General features: G+C 43.4%; 1 protein-coding gene across 1 annotated transcript; it reads right to left on the minus strand.

Annotated features, from left to right (window-relative positions):
• Window positions 1-3487: 3487 nt before the first annotated feature.
• PIN4 (peptidylprolyl cis/trans isomerase, NIMA-interacting 4) lies at window positions 3488-20427 on the minus strand. The gene is made up of 4 exons (XM_032270149.1): window positions 20286-20427; window positions 15920-15993; window positions 4667-4786; window positions 3488-4210 (listed from the first exon to the last, which is right to left on the minus strand). The coding sequence occupies exons 1-4, from the start codon at window positions 20326-20328 to the stop codon at window positions 4052-4054; spliced, it is 396 nt and encodes a 131-aa protein (XP_032126040.1). The 5' UTR covers window positions 20329-20427; the 3' UTR covers window positions 3488-4051.
• Between the last annotated feature and the right edge of the window lie 276 nt (window positions 20428-20703).

Raw genomic sequence — 20703 nt, forward strand, 5'->3', positions numbered from 1 at the left:
TGCATTTAAAGTCAACATTTTTTTCTTTTTTGAGACTGGGTCTCACTCTTGTCACCCAGGCTGGAGTGCAGTGGTGAGATCACGGCTCAGTGCAGCCTTAACTCCTGTGTTCAAGCAACCCTCCTGCCTCAGCCTTCCTCCTGAATAGCAGACACTACAGGCACATACAATGCCCAGCTAATTTAAAAAATTTTTTTAGACAGGGTCTCACTGTGTTGCCCAAGCTGGTCTTGACCTCCTGGCCTCAACTGATCTGCCCTACTCAGCCTCCCAAAGTGCTGGGATTTCAGGTTTGAGCTACCACATCCAGCCTAAAATAAACATTTTGAAAAGGGATCCATAGACTGGGGCAAACTGCCAAAGGCTACATGGCACAAAAGAAAGGTTAAGAACCCTGATCTCAGGGTGTGAGGTAAAGTCTCTTACCCTCCTGTCCTGGAGTTCTGGATTCCCATTCCCAGAGATAGTCTATGATGTACAAGCTCAAGTACATATGTGTATATATTTATGTTGCTACCCAAATGATTATGTATACTATTCTGTACCTCATTTTAAATTTTAACACAACTACATGATATTCTGTTGAAGGATATACCACAATTTATCATCATCTATTGTTGGTGTTCAGTTTGTTTTCAAATAATGCTGTAAGAAATATCCTTGTATCTTTTATACATATGATTATAGGATACATTCCTAGAAATGGAGTTGCTGGGTCAAAGGGCTTATTTATAAATTTGACAAGTATTGCCAAACTATTCTCCACAGAGGATATAATTGCATTTCTACCATTAATGAATGGATGAATGTCCGTTTCCCCATACCCTTACCAAACAACGTTAAACATTTTGAACTTTACCAATCTGACATATAAAAAGAGGGAACTTGTATCTTATTTTGATTTTAATTTGCAATTATTTTACAATGAAGGATGTTTGTTTTGTAAACACTGAACTTAAAGAGATATAGTCTTAAAGCAGAATTAAATGCATATCCTATAATGTATATAAATCTGTATAAATCCTTAATTTTTTTCATTTGCCAACTTTTTTTTTTTTTTTTTTTTTTGAGACAGAGTTTTGCTCTGTCACCCAGGCTGGAGTGCAGTGGTGCAATCTCGGCTCACTGCAACCTCTGCCTCCCAAGTTCAAACAATGCTCCTGCCTCAGCCTCCTGAGTAGTTGGGACTACAGGCACGCACCACCAAGCCCAGCTAATTTTTGTATTTTTAGTAGAGATGGGGTTTCACCATGACGGCCAGGCTGGTCTTGAACTCCTGGCCTTAATCCACCCACCTTGGCCTCCCAAAGTGCTGGGATTACAGGCATCAGCCATGCTGCCTGGCCCATTTACCAACTCTTTCAGAATCTTAGTTGTCAATCAAAAGCTAACTTCCCAAAGGTTCGCTTGGTGTCAGAGGTCCATTCCTGCCTTACTTTCTCACAGGTTACCTATAACTGCTCTCTCCATATCACAGAATTTAGTTTGCTTTTTCTAGTCCACCTTTCAGCACTCTGGGTTCTTTCCTTTGTGGTGACATCTATGCAACAGGTATTCACTTAGTATCCTAGGCAAGCCAATGTCCCAAGCAAAGGTCTCAGCTCGGTAGTGTCTCATGCTTACATAGCTTTTCAGAATTTACTGCCCTTATTTGGACAAATTGTTTTGTTTTGTTAATTTATTAATTTATTTTGGGATGGAGTCTCTGTCACCCAGGCTGGAGTGCAGTGGTGCCATCTCAGCTCACTGCAGCATCTGCCTCCTGAGTTCAAGCAATTCTCGTTCCTCAGCCTCCCAAGTAGTTGGGACTACAGGCGTGTGCCACCATGCCCGGCTAATTTTTGTACTTTTAGCAGAGATAGGGTTTCATCATATTGGCCAGGCTGATCCTAAACTCCTGATCTCAAGTGATCTGCGTGCATCGGCCTCCCAAAGTGTTGGGACTGCAGGCGTGAGCCACTGCGCCCGGCCTAGAGACATTGTTTTTAATATAGTTTTCAAAGTACACATAGGCCGGGTGCAGTGACACTTGCCTGTAGTCCCACCTACTAGGGAGGGTGAGGCAGGAGGGTCACTTGAGCCCAGGAGTTTGAGGCCAGCCTCAGCAATGTAATAAGACCCCATGTCAATGTATCATTTAAAACAAAATCAACCAATCAATAACATGTAGTTTCAGCTTTAAACTTTTTTTTAGACATGGGGTCTCACTGTGTTGCCCAGGCTGGAGTGCAGTGGATATCCAAACGTGCAATCCCACTATTAATCAGCACAAGAGTTTTGACCAGCTCAGTTTCCATTCCTGGGCCAGTTTACCCCTTTTTAAACAACCTGGTGGTCCTTCACTCCCAGGAGGATACCATGTTTTTCTTTCTTTTTTTTTAAGAGGCAGAGTCTTTGTCACCCAGGCTGAAGTCTGAAGTGCAGTGGGCATGGTTATAGCTCACTGCAGCCTCAAACTCTGAGGCTCAAGTGATCCTCCCACCTTGACCTCCTAAAATGCTGGGATTATAGGCATGAGCCACTGTGCCCGGATGAGGTCACCCACCATATTGATGCTGAACTTAGTGCTGATACCCGATTGGCAAAGGACACTACAGCCCAGAACTCCTGGGCTCAAGTGATCCTCCTGCCTCAGCCTCCCAAGTAGCTAGGACTATAGGCGCATACCACTCGGCCCAGCTGTAGTATCAGTTTATATCTATTTGAACATCTGTATATACTAGTATATCTGCTCTGTGGGGAAAATCTCATGGAGGCACAACCTACTGAGGTGCTCAGAAACTCCTCTACTCAAGTGGGAAAGTAGTCAGGTCTCTAGGTAAAGTTGCCATTATATAAGTGGGTATAATATCAAATGCAGTTGAGGGAGAGAATGCAGAAATGCAGTGTTTTTGTTTGCTTGTTTGTTTCTGAGACAGAGTTTTCACTCTTGTTGCTTAGGCTGGAGTGCAATGGCACGATCTTGGCTCACCGCAAACTCCGCCTCCCGCATTCAAGAGATTCTCCTGCCTCAGTCTTTTGAGTAGCTGGGATTACGGCATGCGCCACCATGCCTGGCTAATTTTTTGTATTTTTAGTAGAGACAGGCTTTCTCCATGTTGGTCAGGCTGGTCTGGAACTCCCGACCTCAGGTGATCCACCCCCCTCGGCCTCCCAAAGTGCTGGGATTATAAGCGTGAGCCACCGCACTTGGCCTGTAGTGTGTTAAAATAATCACTGTTAAGAATCACATAGCTGTGTTGGCAAAGTTTTATTTCTGAAGCAGTATAGTATTTTCCTTAGTAATCTTTATACTTTTTTGTATGTCATAAATATGGCATTTTAAATTTTAAAAATTTAGATGCATACAACATTGGCCCTGGAAAGGACAGTCCTAATGTAACCCATACGCTGAAGATGAGGGAATGAGGTTTTTATGCTGACATCCATCCCTTTAGCCAGCACTTGGTTAGTCTGGTACAAAACAACCCATGGAAGAACTGAGTTCTTTTCCGTCCAAAAAACATTTATTTTAAAAGAAAGGAGTTAACACTGAAAGCCTATAATGTGCCACATACTATGTTAAGAGAGCGGAGCTATTAATAAATGTCCTGGAAGATCAGAGTTGACTAACATGTAAAACAAATGTTGTCCAGGAATTTATTTTATGATTCTCATATACTAATCTATTTGATGCCCAATATTTTCAGTTGTGTGAATAGTGTGAGTTGATATCTGCTTCCCCTGAAGATGGTTTCTGAATTAATTTATGGGACAGACTGAGAGTCAGATATAGTTCTGAGAGGAAAGGGAATACAGGTTAAAGGGAGTCTGCTTGACTTCTCTTTGAGAATGACTGACTGAATACCTACTGCAGTAGACACTCACTTATCCCCACCTTCTCTCACACCTACAAACCCATACTGACAGAGCCTCCACAAAATACAAGCAGCATCCAATATCTTTTCTTTTTAAAAATTTTTGTATTTCCTTGCAACTCCAGCTCAAAAGAATACCCAATACCTTTTAAAGAAACAAAATGTATAAAACTTATTCAGTCTTTCATATGATTTTATTTTCTTCCTTCAACCATAATAATATGATATCCAAATTTTGTCTTAACTGGTGGGTCTGTAAACACAGGCTTATCCATCCCACTTACAGGCAAGGCAAATGCTGCTTCTTGAAATGGTCCTACCATGGACCCTCTGGTCATCCAACCCAAGTCGCCCTGAAAAACCCAAAAGATAAGTGATATTGATTGGCCCTAAAGAGGGAACAGTTCTGGTGTAGCTTGAGAGAATTTCCCAACATTTTGCTAAGGTTATGAGGTATATTCCTAAGAGCAATACAGGAATAGGCTCAATAAGGACAAATAGGTGGAAGAAGTCTAACTCTAAACCGAACTCAACACTGCTGGATTTTCAACTTAGCTGTGCAAGTTTGGTCATGCCTAGCTTTAGACATAGGTGACCCTTATTCTACTATTTGTAAGTTGGATACTCTGCTTTTGAGATCTTTAAACTAAAATATGGTTATTTTACAACTAATGGTTGAACAAAAGAAGTAATCCCTACTTTTGTGTTTCTTCTGTGGAGGACGGAGAAGTTTATTTTATTATTTGTCATTTTTATTTTGCTCCCTCACCCTGACTGACAGAAAATTATAAATAATAAGAGCAACGTACCCCTTGCCTGGCTTTATCTTCACTATATTGTGCAGCCACTTCATTGAATCTCATCCCAGACTTTAACTTTTCCATGGCTTCCATGATTTTGCCATGTTTTTCACATAGAATGTGTCTGACCTGCAAGAAAAAAGTACATTCATGGAATACTTGGAGACCCAAATAACTCCTCAAAGTACAGCGGTTACATTTTGGATTACCCCTACCAGTAAAAAAAAAAAAAAAAAAAAAAAAAAAAAAAACATTAGCCGGGCACGGTGGTTCTTGCCTGTAATCCCAGCACTTTGGGAGGCTGAGGCGGGTGGATCGCCGGAGGTCAGGAGTTTGAGACCAGCCTGACCAACATGGAGAAACCCTGTCTCTACTAAAAATACAAAAAAAAAAAAAAAAAAAAAAAAAAGAAAATTAGCTGGGCGTGGTGGCACTCGCCTGTAATCCCAGCTACTTGGGAGGCTAAGGCAGGAGAATCACTTGAACCTGGGAGGCAGAGTTTGCAGTGAGCTGGGATTGCGCCATTGCACTCCAGCCTGGGTGACAGAGTGAGACTCTGTCTTAAAAAACAAAACAAAACAAACAAAAAAAACCCATACATTAGTGCATATCAAGTAAAAATCCTGGAGGTTTGCCCTGGACAACCACCACAAACCCATTCCCCACATTAATACAACATCTCAGAGTCCTGATTGAGATGGAAAATGGGCACCTGGCTGTGGGAAGCTCCTATCTTTTACATATACCTCCTCGCTAACAGGAGAAGGTAACATGATACGTGTTGAGAGCTATGGTCCTGGAATCAAATCCCAACTCTGCTGTATGAACTTAGGCGTGTATTTATTTATTTATTTATTTAGAGATGGAGTCTCACTCTGTCTCCCAGACTGGAGTGCAGTGGCGTGATCTGAGCTCACTGCAACCTCTGTCTCCCAGGTTCAAGCCACTCTCCTGCCTCAGCTTCCCAAGTAGCTGGGATACAGGCGTCCATCACCATGCCCAGCTAATTTTTGTATTTTTAGTAAAGACGGGATTTCACTGTGTTGTCAAGGCCAGTCTTGAACTCCTGACCTCAAGTGATCCACTCGCCTCAGCCTCCCAAAGTGCTAGGATGACAGGCGTGAGCCACCATGCCCAGCTGAATGTAGGCATGTTTTTAAACCTCCAAGTGTTTCTCCATTTGTACATTGAGATGCGACGATAATGGGACCTATGTGTTCTCATAGGATTGTGAAGACTGAGATAATGTAGCAACCATTGACCAATGCTAGCTATTATTTCATCAGAGTGAGGATGGTAAGAAAAAACCTGCTAGAAAATCTTTCTTTTCTTTTGAGACAGAGTCTCCCTCTGTCACCCAGGCTTGACTACAGTGGCAGGATCTCGGCTCACTGCAACCTCCACCTCCCAGGTTCAAGTAATTGTCCCGCCTCAGCCTCCTAGGTAGCTGGGACTATAGGTGTGCAACACCACAACCAGCTAATGTCTTATATTTTTAGTAGTGATGGGGTTTCACTATATTGGCCAGGCTGGTTTCAAATTCCTGGCCTCAAGTGATTCGCACACTTCAACCTCCCAAAGTGCTGGGATTATAGGCGTGAGCACACCGCACCTGGCCACGAAGTGTTTCTTACTAAAAGAGACCCAATGTATAAGCCTTCCCATAATTCCACACTTTGAAAAGGTATCACAGGTTGAATATTAAGAACACCCAACCCTACCGAAGTATTCAAATTTGACCTATGTTTACAGAAAGCCATGGATTTAAAAGAAACACTATTATCCTTAAAAATGATTTTGTCAAGATAGCTGTTTGGCAGGATTTCTCATTTCACATTCAAATAGAATTACTTATATGTCACTTAACTACATTATGAGAAAGGAGTTATTAGGCAATTTTGTTGTTATGCAAACATAATAGTGTACTTACACAAACCCAGATGGTATAGCCAGCTATACACCTAGGCTGTATGGCACAGTCTATTGCTCCTAGGCTACAAACCTGTACAGCATGTGACTGTACTGAATACCACAGGCAACTGTAACACAGTGTATTTGAGTATCTAAACATAGAAAAGGTAGAGTAAAAATACAGTATAAAAGATCAAAATGGCACACTTACATAGGACACCTAACATTGAATGGAGCTTGCAGGAGTGGAAGTTGCTCTGGGTGAGTCAGTGAGTGATGAGTAAATGTGAAGGTTTATGACATCATTACTGTATACTACCGTAGGCTTTTTTTTTTTTTTTTTTTTTTTTTTGAGACAGAGTTTTGCTCTTGTTGTCCAGGCTGGAGTGCGATGGTATGATCTCGGCTCTTCCCCTGACCCCGGTTCAAGCAATTCTCTTGCTTCAGCCTCCAGAGTAGCTGGGATTATAGGCATGTACCACCACGCCCGGCTACCGGCTAATTTTGTTTTTTGTTTTTGTTTTGAGACGGAGTCTTGCTCTGTCGCCCAGGCTGTGTAGTGCAGTGGCGCAATCTCAGCTCACTGCAACCTCCACCTCCCGGGTTCAAGCAATTCTCCTGCCTCAGTCTCCCCAGTAGCTGGGACTACAGGCATGTGCCATCATGCCTGGCTAATTTTTGTATTTTTAGTAGAGACAGGGTTTCACCATGTTGCCCAGGCTGGTCTTGAACTCCTGACCTCAGGTGATCTGCCTGCCTCAGATTCCCAAAGTGCTGGGATTACAAGCATGGGCCACCATTCCTGGCCTAATTTTGTATTTTTAGCAGAGACGAGGTTTCACCATGTTGATTAGGCTGGTCTCAAACTCCTGACCTCAGGTGATCTGCCTGCCTCAGCCTCCCAAAGTGGTGGGTTTACAGGCATGAGCCACCGCGCCCGGCCCCTACTGTAAACTTTATATATACTGTACATGTAGGCTACAGTCAATTTATAAAATACTTTTCTTTATTCAATAGTAAATTAACGTTAGCTTATTGTATCTTAACTTTATACATTTAAATTATTTTTAATTTTTTGACTAATAACACTTGGCTTAAAAAAACATATTGTGCAACTGTACAAAAATATTTTCTTTCTTCATATCCTTATTCTATGAGCTTTTTTTTTTTTTTTTTTTTAAGACAAAGTCTGGCTCCATCACCCAGGCTGGAGTGCAGTAGCATAATCTCAGCTCACTGCAACCAACGCCTCCTGGGTTCAAGCGATTCTTGTCCCTCTCAACCTTCCGAGTAGCTGGGATTACAGTCACCTATCACCACGCTTGGCTAATTTTTAAATTTTTTTGTAGAGACAGGGTTTCGCCATGTTTGCCAGGCTGGTCTCAAACTCCTGACCTCAGGTGATCCACCAGCCTTGGCCTCCTAAAGTGCTGGGATTACAGGCGTGAGCCACCACACCTGGCCTCTATATGCTTTTTTCTATTTAAATCTTTTTTAACTTTTTAAACATTTTTATTAATGACTAAGACACAAATACACACATTAGCTTAGGCCCACATAGGGTCAGGATCATCAGTATCACTGTTTTCCACCTCCATGTCCTGTCCCATGGAAAGGTCTTCAGGGACAATAACATGCATGGGACTGTCATCAGCTATGATAATGCCTTCTTCTGGAATACCTCCTGAAGGACCTGCCAGAGCCTGTTTTACGGCTAACATTTTTTTTTTAAGAGACAGCTTCTAGACTGCCTCCTTGTTTCTGCTTTTGTACTTACAAAGTGATCGTCTGATACAATTCCTGGGAAAGGGTACACTGCATTCATGGTCACAGATAGGGGATACTGTCCACCATTTTATAAATGAATAAATGAGTATTCTAGTTTAGACAGTGCAACAAAGAGTTTTTAGTTCCTGTTGGGTCTTCAAGTGTGATCAACCAACTGTCAACAGTGCCTCTGTGTCTTGGAGAGCCAAGCTACAGGAAGAGTTTGGGAGCGATGATGATGGAGGTGGCAGCTGAAGTGTGGATTTCAGTAGGTTAACCAGGAAGGAGATGAGCAAGAGAAGAGAAGGAAAGAAAGCTAAAGATAACCTTGAAAACTATCAGTGTTCAAGCAACAAGAACTTAAAAAGTGTAATAAAAAGGGGCCAGGCACCATGGCTCACACCTATAAATCCCAGCACTTTGGGAGGCCAAGGTGAGAGGATCCCTTGAGGCTAGGAGTTTGAGACCACTCTAGGCAACATTAGCAAGACTTCCATCTCTATAAAAACTTTTTAAAAAATTAGCTGGGCACAGTGGTGCACATCTGTAGGCTTAGCTACACAAAGGCTGAGGCAGGAGGATCACTTGAGCCCAGGAATTGAAGGCTGCAGTGAGCTATGATTATGCCACTGCAGGTCATGCACTCCAGCCTCTATGACAGAGCAAGAACCTGTCTCTTAAAAATAAAAAAGAAAAAGCATAATAAAAAGGAAAGGCCATATAGGTAGGCGAAAAATGTGTGCTAACAAACCAAGGCAGGAGAGAGTTTCAAGAAGGAAATGGTTAACAAGGGTTAAGTGCTGCAGAGACATCATGTAAGAAGTACAATAAATTGTACAATGATGGAGCAATGATCTCAGAAAAAGGAGATTCAGAAGAGTTTAAGTGCAGAAGCCAGAATGCAGCAGGTTGACTGAGGAAACAATGGCAAGTGGGAGGGTGATGTGTAGCATGGGAGAGTCTCTCCAATAATTTTGTTTGAAAAGGAGAAAGGGCTCTGGCTAGAGGCAAAGGGTGGAAGACATGTAAATATGAATTTTAGGCTGGGTGTGGTGGCTCATGCCTGTAATCTCAGCACTTTGGGAGGCTGAGGCAGGTGGATCACCTGAGGTCAGAAATTGGAGACCAGTCTGGCCAACATGGTGAAACCTTGTCTCTATTAAAAATACAATTAGCCGGCGTGGTGGCAGATGCCTGTAATCCCAGCTACTCGAGAGGTTGAGGCAGGAGAATTGCTTGAACCCAGGAGGTTGCAGTGAGCTGAGATCGTACCATTGCACTCCAGCCTGGGCAACAAGAGCAAAACTGAAGACAGAACAAAAACAGAGTAGAGATAAATGAAGGAGCAAGGTATTCGAAACAAGGTTTGAAAAATTAGCCTTAAAGGAAAAAAAGGTGAGGAGATAACTTTGTTGAAAGTGGCTAAAAGCCAATGAGTTCCTCAGGATAGGTCTGGTTTCCATTTTCCTTTTTTTTTTTGAGATGGAGTTTTGCTCTTGTTACCCAGGCTGGAGTGCAATGGAGCGATCTCGGCTCACCACAACCTTCGCCTCCTGGGTTCAGGCAATTCTCCTGCCTCAGCCTCCTGAGTAGCTGAGATTACAGGCACGTGCCACCATGCCCAGCTAATTTTTTGTATTTTTAGTAGAGACGGGGTTTCACATGTTGACCAGGATGGTCTCGATCTCTTGACCTCGTGATCCACCCGCCTCGGCCTCCCAAAGTGCTGGGATTACAGGCTTGAGCCACCGTGCCCGGCCTTCCATTTTCTTGTTAAAATAATAAAAACATTTGGCCAGGTGTGGTGGCTCATGCCTGTAATCCCAGCTACTCTGGAGGCTGAGGCAGGAGAATTGCTTGAACCCGGGAGGTGGAGGTTGTGGTGAGCCGAGATCATGTCATTGCACTCCAGCCTGGTCGACAAGAGCAAAACTCCATCTCAAAAATAATAATAATAATAATAATAACATTTTAAAGTTGATGAGTACTTAATATTTGCAAGGTGCTGTGCTAAGTGCTTTAAATGAATTATCTCATTAAATCCTCATACTAACCCTATGAGACTAGATGGGTGTTTCTTAACCCTGGCAGCATATTAAAGCCACCTCCAGAGTGTCTAAAAAATGTTATTTTTGTTGTTTGAGATGGAGTCTCACTCTGTTGCCCAGGCTGCAGTGCAGCGGCACAATCTCAGCTCACTGCAACCTCTGCCTCCCGAGTTCAAGCGATTCTCCTGCCTCACCCTCCTGAGTAGCTGAGGTTTCAGGTGCACACCATCAAGCCCAACTAATTTTTGTATTTTCAGTAGAGATGAGGTGTCACCATGTTGGCCAGGCTGGTCTCGAACTCCTGACCTCAAGTGATCCACCCACCTCAGCCTCCCAAAGTGCTGGAATTACAGGCATGAGCCACTGAGCCCAGCCCTTCTTAAAAAGTCATCAAGGTCCAGGCCCCCACTCCTAGAGATTCTGATGCAGTTGGTCTGGGGTGAGACCCTAGGCATGGGCATTTTTTTAGGCAAATCTGATGTACATCGAGGGTTGAGAACCATGGGACGAAGTTCTCTGTTGACTGATAGGAGTGGGGTGGTGGATGGCTGCAGCCGAGTGGTTTTTGCGGAGCAGCACTGAGGGCCTAGGTAAAGTTAGAGACCAAGTATTAGTGGCCCCAATCCCCAAGGCTAGCTCAGAAGTTTCCAGTATAGCTCAGCAGTTCTGGTGGCTTGTTACTTCTTTTTGAACTGACTAAATTTTTCTTTCTTTCTTTTTTCTTTTTGAGATGGAGTCTCGCTCTGTCACCCAGGCTGGAGTGTACTGGTGTGGTCGCAGCTCACTGCAACCTCCGTCTTCCAGGTTCGAGTGATTCTCCTGCCTCAGCCTCCCGAGTAGCTGGGATTACAGGCACCGGCCACCATGCCCAGCTAATTTTTGTATTTTTAGTAGAGATAATTCAAAACCATGTTGGCCAGGCTGGTTTTGAATTCCTGACCACAGATGATCCGCCTGTCTTGGCCTCTCAAAGTACTGGGAGTATAGGCATGAGCCATGGCACCTAGCCAAATATTTCTTTCTTAAGTAACTATTTCAAATTTGAGCCAAGCTACTGAAATAAGTTAATGCATGAGCAAATGTAATACTCATATTGGAATTATTAGTAAATATTTTATTTACATACTTATTAAAAATCAAGTATTAATATTTAAGTTGCCCCAAAGTAGACATTTTCAAGGAAATCTATCTTTTCTTTTCTTTTTCCTTCCTTCCTTTCTTTTTTATTGATGCAGAGTAGATGTACATACTTTCAGGGTAATGGAATAATCTAATACGTTCATATAACTGGTAAAGATGAAATCAGTATATTTGGAATATACATCATCTTAAATATTTGTCTTTTCTTTATACTAGAACCACTCGAATTCTTCTCTTCTAACTATAGTTGTGATTTTAAGTGCAAAGAAAGTAGACCAGTGGATTGATCCTGAGTAGCAGGGAGATGGATACAGGGAGGTGGCCAAAAGAAAAAGAAACGGGAACTCCTCAATCCAATGGTCAAGCCCCTAGGCCTAATTTTGAGTTTTCAGGGCACAGGAGAACAAACATGAAGCCTGGGAGAAAGTGGGGAGGGCAGGGTGGGCTCGAGGGCTTGGGGGTCTACCAGAAGAACAGAGGAACAGGACTGGGGGAGGAGGGAAGATAAAGGGAAGGAGGGAAGCTATGATCAGTGGGTGGATCTCAGAATCTGCACAGCTTATGGCGACAAAAGGGCAGGGTGTAGCTACAGGGGTGGGGTCTGAAGCAGAATGACAGAATGTGGAAGGAGCTGAACCCTAAAAGGCCAGAGGGTCCCAGGGTTTAAGTGTTGGTGCCTTCAAAATACACTTGCAACAACCCAGCTATCCTTCAACAGGCGAATGGTTTGACATACTACAGCACCTCCACATCATGGGATACAGGTTGAATATCATTTATCCAAAATGCTTGGGACCAGAGTGTTTTGGATTTGGGAATATTTGCATTATACTTACCAGTTGAGCATCCCTAATCTGAAAATTCAAATTCTAAAATGCTACAATAAGCACTTGCTTTGAGTGTCACGTCAGTGCTGAAAAGCTTCAGATTTTACAGCATTTTGGATTTTCAGATTTGGGATACTCAACTGGTACTACTTTGCAATACAAAGGAATAAACTATTGATAAACACATCACTGGAATGAAATCTCCAGCAAATTATACTGGTTGAATAAAACCAATCCCAAAAGGTTACATACTATATTATTCCATTCATATAACATTCTTGACATTATAAAGTTACACAAATGGAGTACAGATAAGTTGCTGCCATAGGTTATTGAGGGCAGAGGTAGGGCAGGAGGGAAGTGGGTATAGTTACAAAAGGCCAACAGGAGGGATCCTTATAGTGACAGGATTGTCTACATCTTGACTATACTAATGTCATTATCCTGTTTGTGCTCTTTTGTACTATAGTTCTGTTAGGTGTTACCATGGAGAGAAACCAAGTATTATTTCTTTTTCTTTTTACTTTTTTTTTTTTTTTAGAGACAAGGTCTCCTTCTGTTGCCCAGGCCAGAGTGCAGTGGCATGATCATGGCTCACTGCAGCCTTGAACTCCTGGGCTCAAACAATCCTCCTACTTCAGCCTCCCAAGTAGCTGGGACTACAGGCACATGCCACCATGCCCAGCTAGATGTATTATTTCTTTCTTTCTTTTTTTTTTTTTAAACTTGGCCAAGTCCTGAAGGAAAGATGTATTATTTCCTACAACTGCATGCAAATCTATAATTTCTCAAAATAAAAGGCTTTATAAAAAATTTAGCCAGGCACGGTGGCTCAAGCCTGTAATTCTATAATCCCAGCACTTTGGGAGGTTGAGGTGGATGGATCACTTGAGGTCAGGAGTTCGAGACCAGCCTGGCAAACATGGTGAAACCTCGTCTCTACTAAAAATGCAAAACTTAGCCAGGCTTGGAGGCATATGCCTGTAATCCCAGCTACTCGGGAGGCTGAGGCCGGAGAATCGCTTGAACCCGCAAGGTGGAGGTTGCAGTGAGCCGAGATGGCACCAATGCACTCCAGCCTGGGCGACAGAGCAAGACTTAATCTCAAAAAAAAAAATTTAACCCTAATTTACTTTCCTAATGAATAAGTGCCACTCCTTTACATATATCTCATGTGTGCACATTGAACTTATTTTTTCCATAGAGGGTTAGATGACTCTTTAAAGCCATATGCACCAGGCGTGGTGGTTCATGCCCTTATATTCTTAACATTTTTGGAGGCTGAGGTGGGAGGATCGCTTGAGGCCAGGAGTTCAAAACCAGCCTGGGCGACATAGTGAGACCTCACTTCTACGAAGGTAAAAACAACAAAACAAAGTTTTTTTTTTTTTTTTTTTTTTTTTTGAGACGGAGTTTCGCTCTTGTTACCCAGGCTGGAGTGCAATGGCGCGATCTCGGCTCACCACAACCTCCGCCTCCTGGGTTCAGGCAATTCTCCTGCCTCAGCCTCCTGAGTAGCTGGGATTACAGGCACGCACCACCATGCCCAGCTAATTTTTTGTATTTTTAGCAGAGACGGGGTTTCACCATGTTGACCAGGATGGTCTGGATCTCTTGACCTCGTGATCCACCCGCCTCGGCCTCCCAAAGTGCTGGGATTACAGGCGTGAGCCACTGCGCCCGGCCCCAAAACAAAGTTTTTAAAAGCCATATGCAGTGGAACAGTCTCTTAGGTTAGATACTTGTAAAAGCACATTAGGTGAAAACTGCATATTGCCAGAATTACCCTAGAACATTCTTTTATGAAGATGTCATACGGGAGACCAGCATGTCAGCTCTCATTAAGCCCTGACACAGCCAGACATGCTCTGCTCCCAGTTTGTAACAATGACCACTTCTTCAGCTGAATACCAGATGCAGTCACTGGGTTTTATTTAAGGGCTATGTTTTATGAAAACTTATCTTTGGACACCAGAACCTCACTTTGCATGACTGCATGCTCATACAAGAATTCAGGGCAACTATAGAAAAGCTGGTACATGTCTCTCATCTCTCTCTCTCTCTGTGGGACACAGGTTCATTGAATAGAAGAGTGGGCAGAACAGCCCACACCATTTACGTGATCTCTCTTTCTTAGGCTACACATATATGACTGAATTTATATGGTGCAGTTCCACTGCTATGCTTATCATACAGCAATGAAATATATATATTTACCTAACTGCTCCCAAGTAGACTGTGATAACAAAGACCATCTCTTACTTTTTATTTACTTATTTATTTATTTTTGAGACGGGGTCTTGCTCTGTTGCACAGGATGAGTGCATTGGCATAATCATGGCTTACTGCAGCCTTGAATTCCCAGGCTCAAGCAATCCTCCTACTTCAGCCTCCCAAGTAGCTGGGGACACAGGTATGCACCACCACGTCCAGCTAATTTTTTTTTTTTTTTAGTGACAGGGTCTCGCTATGTTGCCCAGGCTGGTCTCAAACTCCTGGGCTCAAGTGATCCTCCTGCCTTAGCCTCCCAAAGTGCTGGGATTACAGCAGTGAACCATTGGGTCTGGCCCATCTCTTACTTTTTTATTAAATTAAAAAAAAAAATCCCCAGAGCCTAATACACTGCTTGGCACAGGGCAGATGTCACTAAATCGTTATCGAATGAATGAATCAAAGTACAGGCTCCCATATCCTGACTAAAACATGGAAATTACCTTGTTTCATAGTACTTACTAGTATAGTTCTGTTTGCTAATTAAATTTTCTCCCAGCAGATACTCCTCTGGGACTAGGTTAAGTATTTCAAGTAGTTATTTACTCATTTTCTCCTGCCCCGATTTTCATGGTCAAGACCCTCGTTTGTAGCTCAGCTGGGGGGGATGGTGAGCTTTCTAAAGAGATCTGCACCCTTGCCTGTTTATTCAGCAGAGGCCTTTTAACGCTTATCTAATCTCTTGGTTTCATAAAATATTATTTTTCCTGAGAAATAACTCAGTCACTTACTGGGAAAAATCTAACTTAATGCATTTTAAGGAACAATACTAAAAGTATGAGGAAATTCTGGGTATCTGAGAAAGTATTTGAGAAAATGTTTAAAGGAAATTACTTTTCATAAGCAAGATTGGTCTGTATTTTCCAATTTTTTTGGAGATGGAGTCTCACTCTGTTGCTCAGGCTGGAGTGCAGTGGCACGATCTTGGCTCACCACAAACTCAACCTCCCGGTTCAAGCGATTCTCAATTCTCATGCCTCAGCCTCCTGAGTAGCTGGGATTACAGGTGTGCACCATCATACCAGGCGAATTTCTGTATTTTTGGTAGAGACAAGGTTTCACCATTTTGGCCAGGCTGGTCTTGAACTCCTGACTTCAGGTGATCTGCCTGCCTTGGCCTCCCAAGGTGCTGGGATTACAGGTGTAAACTACTGCACCTGGCTGCAATTTTGTGTTATTTTGATTTTATACCAGTGTTAGGTTAGCCTGTTAGAATGAGTTAAGCATTCTGCCTTTTACGCGTATCAACACAAATGGAATTTATTTTTCACATGGATAAAAAGGAACTAGTAACTCACCTTTACTGCATTGCCACCACCTTTGGGACCTTGAGCCTTCTTGTCAGCACTGTCACTCCCAGAGGCTGCTCCCCCTTTAGAGAAGAGATGACAGGTACTCATTTAAACTGCACCTCCATGTTTACGGAAAGGTCCAACACACAACGGGAGTTGATACTTCCATCATAATGCCACACTTCAAAAGGGAACTCGGCCAGACACTTTACAACAAGGGTATCCAATCTTTGGCTTTCCTGGGCCACATTGGAAGAATTGTCTTGGGCCACACAAAATACAGTAACACTAATGATAGCTGATGAACTAAAACACACACACACACACACACACACACACACACACACACAAAATCTCATAATGTTTTAAGAAAGTTTCTGAATTTATGTTGGGTTGCATTCAAAGCCATCCTGGGCTGTATGCTGCCTGTGGGCCACGAGTTGGACAAGCTTGCTTTACGGTATCAAGCTAAATGAATCTGACTCACCTTTCTTCAAACAGAAAATCTGTGCCCTATATAAACCCTTCACAGAAAGTTGATACACAAATTAGTGTGCTAATAGGTGAATGAAAGCTCCAGAAGCCTGGCCCAGATTCTCTGCATCCAATTTAACACCCTGTCTTCTGAGGGCAGAGTTCTTTTAAGAATTCTATCATGTACTGCAACTATGTATTCAAGCATCACAACCCCAGTAGGTAAAATCTCCAAGAATATATTTTTTAAAAAGATCAAATTTCTCACTACCCATTTTTGGCTAAGGAATACATTCATGTCCAAATTTCTAGAGTCTACCACATTGCCTACTGATGTCTACCTAGAAGCATTAGCAACATCTTACATTTTACTAGTATATCATTTTACTACTATGGTGACTTCTGTGTCAATGACAGCCTACTTACTGCTAGAGGCCGATGTTCCTAAGAACTAGAGCTGAATTAAGGGTTTAGTTCAATAAACATTTCCTAAACAACTACTGAATTCCAGGCACTGGGAGTACAAAGATGAACAAACCATGTACGTTCCTTCAGAAAACTCATATTCTAGTGAGGAAAACAGATCATTTCAGGAGAATGCAGGAGATGCAGAGATGGTTATGGACAGGGGGCTGTGGAAGCACAGAGGGACACTGGAGCCAGCCAAGGAAGGTTTCCTGGATGAGTAGGAGCTGGTCAGCCAAAGAATGGATAAGGAGACACTCCAGAATGGGGGAAACGACATGGTATGTGTAAGAAATTGTATGGATGAAGCCATACAATGGGAGTGCACTCAGATGAGCCTGCCTAAGGGAGGTAGCTGAGGGTCAGGGCACTGGGGACTTTTGGCCCCATTAAGGAGCTTGGGATTTGTCCTAGAAGTAATAGGGAGCTACTGAAAAGTTTTAAGCAAGAGTCTCCATCTTGCTTGTCTCAATATCTCCAAGCCTAGCACAATGCCTGGCACACAAAAAGTGTTTTAATAATTGTTTAAATAAACTGAAAACCCCAAATACTGACTGCCAAAAACCTAAGAAAACGCTACCGTCAAAGGAGTGTTATTAAATCAAACTCCTAACTGGGTTTGCTACTGAATGATGATGACTTCCAATTATCCCATCCTCTCCCCTGCTGGATGTTGTCATCTTCTGACTGCCACCTCACTGCCTTTGATTTCCTGAGGACTCTGGCATCAGCTTTGGGTTTCCTCTCCACCCTCACTCCTGCCATTACCTAAAGTGACCTCACCATCCATCCTGAGGAATCTCACAGTTCTGGGTCTCCTTCCCGAATGCCATGCTCTTTACTCCAAGTTACCTGCCCTGGGGGCACACGATGGAACTATGCCACTCAGAACTAGTTCAATCTCTGGCTATGACCTCCTGTCTTTCCAGCTTTCTCATGTCTCATTCCCACAATACTGGCTCTTTATTTCACAGAGCCTCCCCCTCGGCCCCAGTCCCTTCATCCTGCTACATTCTCCTAGACCACCAGACTTCTCTTTTTCCCAGTCTGGACCCTACGCTCGTTCATCTGAACCGCGTTCCTACTGGCCCTCATAATTCCCTTGAGTTGCTATCCTATCATAACTGCCCAACAAAACTTCACCCATGGCTTAAGGCTGCACCTAGCTCATTTCAATAATATATTGTGCCAGTTGTATGGTACTAGGTAAATCAGACTGTGAAGATTAGGTAGTCTACAAATTCATGGCCTTTGATCTTAGTCAAGCTCCTAGCCCTGAGGGAACTCCTTTTACTTGTTTCATTCCCTCTCCCATTACAATAGTCCAGAGCTTCACCACTCTCCTCAAGATGCCTACTGAATCCCTGCCCCTCCATCTCCTTTCCTATGACCTCAAGCATAAGGTGTCCCTACTCCCCTGAGGTCCTGGATTCCATTTTCTCCTAAATCTCACTCCTCTGTACCTTTACCTATTTTACTTTCTGGATCCTTCTGCCTCACTCCCAAATTTGTCCCATTCCAAAAAAGCAAAGAAAATAAAACATTCTCTTAATCCTTGCTCCTCCTCTATCTACCATCCTATTTCCATGCTTTTCAATTAAAACTTTCCAAGAAGTCCAACTTACCACTTCCTAGTCAGTTCTCTAGTCACTGCAATCTGGCTTCTGCTTCACTGGAACCACTTTTACCTAAGGCCACCTCTAATTTCCAAATCTGCTGTGTTTGATAGACTATATCCTCTTTCTTTAAAACATTCTGGTCTCTCCAGCCTCTGAGCCATCATTCTGCACTCGCTCTATTTGTCTGCCTCTTTCTCTGCCTGTCCTAGCATCACATCCTCTACTCTCTGCTCTTTTCATTCTATAAACTCTCCATGGATAACTGCATACACTCTCACGGGCTCAACTACCATCTATAAGTTAATGACTCCTAAAACCTAAATGTACAGTCTAGATCTCTCCCTCAAACTTCAGACTCAAATATCCAACCACTTCCTGACTACATCTCCACTCAGATGTCCCACAGACACCTCAAAGTCAATCTATCTGAAAGTGAATTGATTAATCTCATCCCTGCTCCTCATGTATCCTTGATGTTAGCCCACAGCACCAGCAACAAGTTAGAAATCCAATTTAGAAAACAGGATGATCGTTGATCCTCCCTCATCACCTTTCCTAACCCAATAAATCACCAAGTTTTGACTGTTTCACATCCTAATATTTATAGACTCTTTTCTCAGCGCCCACAGCTACTCCCTTATCTCAGTCCACCACCATCTCTCACCAAGACTACCACAACAATCTCCTTACAGGTCTGTCTGATCCTTAACCGACCTTCTTAGCACCATATATAGCACTCTCCATGACCTGGTCTTTGTTTCTGTCTTCATTCTCACCATTTGCCATTCTGCCTTGAGTTTTTGCTCCAGAAACTCTATACTGCACACATCATGCTGTTTCTCACCTCAGTGCTTTTGCTGCTGGACTCCAAGTTGGGAATGCTTTAACCTACCGCCAATGCCCATCTTAACCTCTGCCTAATTCATCTCCAGGAATTCTTCCCTTCCCTGTTCCCAGCTAAATGAAGCACTTCCCTCAGTTTCTATTATATCCCATACAGATCCTTCAACACTACATTTAGTACAGTGCTTTATGATCACTAAGCCTTTATCTTCCTCTCTACTTCGGGAGCTCCTTAAGGCCAAAATCCTTCTTTTTTTTTTTTTTTTTTTTTGGGCACAGGCTCGCTCTGTCGCCCAAGATGGAGTGCAGTGGCACGATCTCGGCTCATTAAAACCTCTGCCTCTCGGGTTCAAGCGATTTCCTGCCTCAGCCTCTCGAGTAGCTGGGATTACAGGCGCGCACCACCACGCCTGGCTAATTTTTGTATTTTTAGTAGAGAAGGGGTTTTGCCATGTTGGCCAGTCTCGAACTCCTTACCTCAGGTGATCCACCCGCCTCGGCCTCCCAAAGTGCTGGGATTACAGGCTGAGCCACCGAGCCCAGCCCTCTGTTTTATTTTTATATCTTTAGTACTTAGCGCTTTGCCTGACAGATTTCTGTTCAATGGATGAATGATTCCTTCCCCGATGATGGACATGGCATTCTATAAGCATTACAGTGAATTTTAAGGATCATAATCAATGTGTACTTCTTATTGCTGGCTTTTGATAAGACTTTTACAGCTCTAATAACCCCTTGAAATAGCAGTCTTAAGTCATCGTCTCCGAGGAACTATGCCCACCAGATTCCATTACCCACCAGGACGGTCCCTGAACCGTGGCCCAATGTATTCCTACAGACGTAATCGATGGCAGCACTGTGGGACCACTGCTACCTGCTGCATCCGTCCCGGACTCCAGAGATGGACTGTCTGTTCCCTCCCTTCGCTCCTCACCCGCCCCCATTCTCCTTGATCGCTCTGGCCGCTCTACCTTTCCCCGCTTTTCCAGAACCACTTTTTCCTTTGGGCGGCATCTTGGAAACCTGCTGTTGAACTCTGAACTGCTCCAGTTGCTTTACAAGCCCCTTTAGACCACATGGACATGCCCTGAACAAATGCCTGAAAGCCGCATCGCAATAGACCGTTCTTATTGTAACTCCGGAAGCAGGCACAGCTTGGGGCAGACCCCATCCTTCGGCTCTCGGACCAATGGGGCCGAAGATGTCTGACCAATAAGACGCTTGGGGCCGAGGCGAAGGCCGAGGGGCGGAGACAAAGGCTGGATTGAGGCGGGAAACCCCGCCTCTGCGCTTTTTGTGACTTCTTTCATGCACACTTATTTGCACCAGATCCCACGCTCTGCACCCCAAACCCCGCCGCCCCGCTGCGTGCTTCACGCGTGCGCAGTA

The sequence above is a fragment of the Sapajus apella genome, unplaced genomic scaffold (genome assembly GCF_009761245.1).
Source record: "Sapajus apella isolate SASKATOON/1434 unplaced genomic scaffold, GSC_monkey_1.0 scaffold204, whole genome shotgun sequence".
In the NCBI taxonomy this organism is placed as follows: domain Eukaryota; kingdom Metazoa; phylum Chordata; class Mammalia; order Primates; family Cebidae; genus Sapajus; species Sapajus apella.

What these genes read in the sequence shown, in the direction of transcription:
- PIN4 (XM_032270149.1), bottom strand. Translation starts at nt 20,328, where the DNA reads ATGCCGCCCAAAGGAAAAAGTGGTTCTGGAAAAGCGGGGAAAG. An exon ending in TTCTGGAAAAGCGGGGAAAG is followed by an intron (nt 15,994 to 20,285) that starts GTAGAGCGGCCA and finishes TCTTCTCTAAAG; the next exon opens with GGGGAGCAGCCTCTGGGAGT. An exon ending in AAGATAAAGCCAGGCAAGGG is followed by an intron (nt 4,211 to 4,666) that starts GTACGTTGCTCT and finishes TGGGTTTTTCAG; the next exon opens with GGCGACTTGGGTTGGATGAC.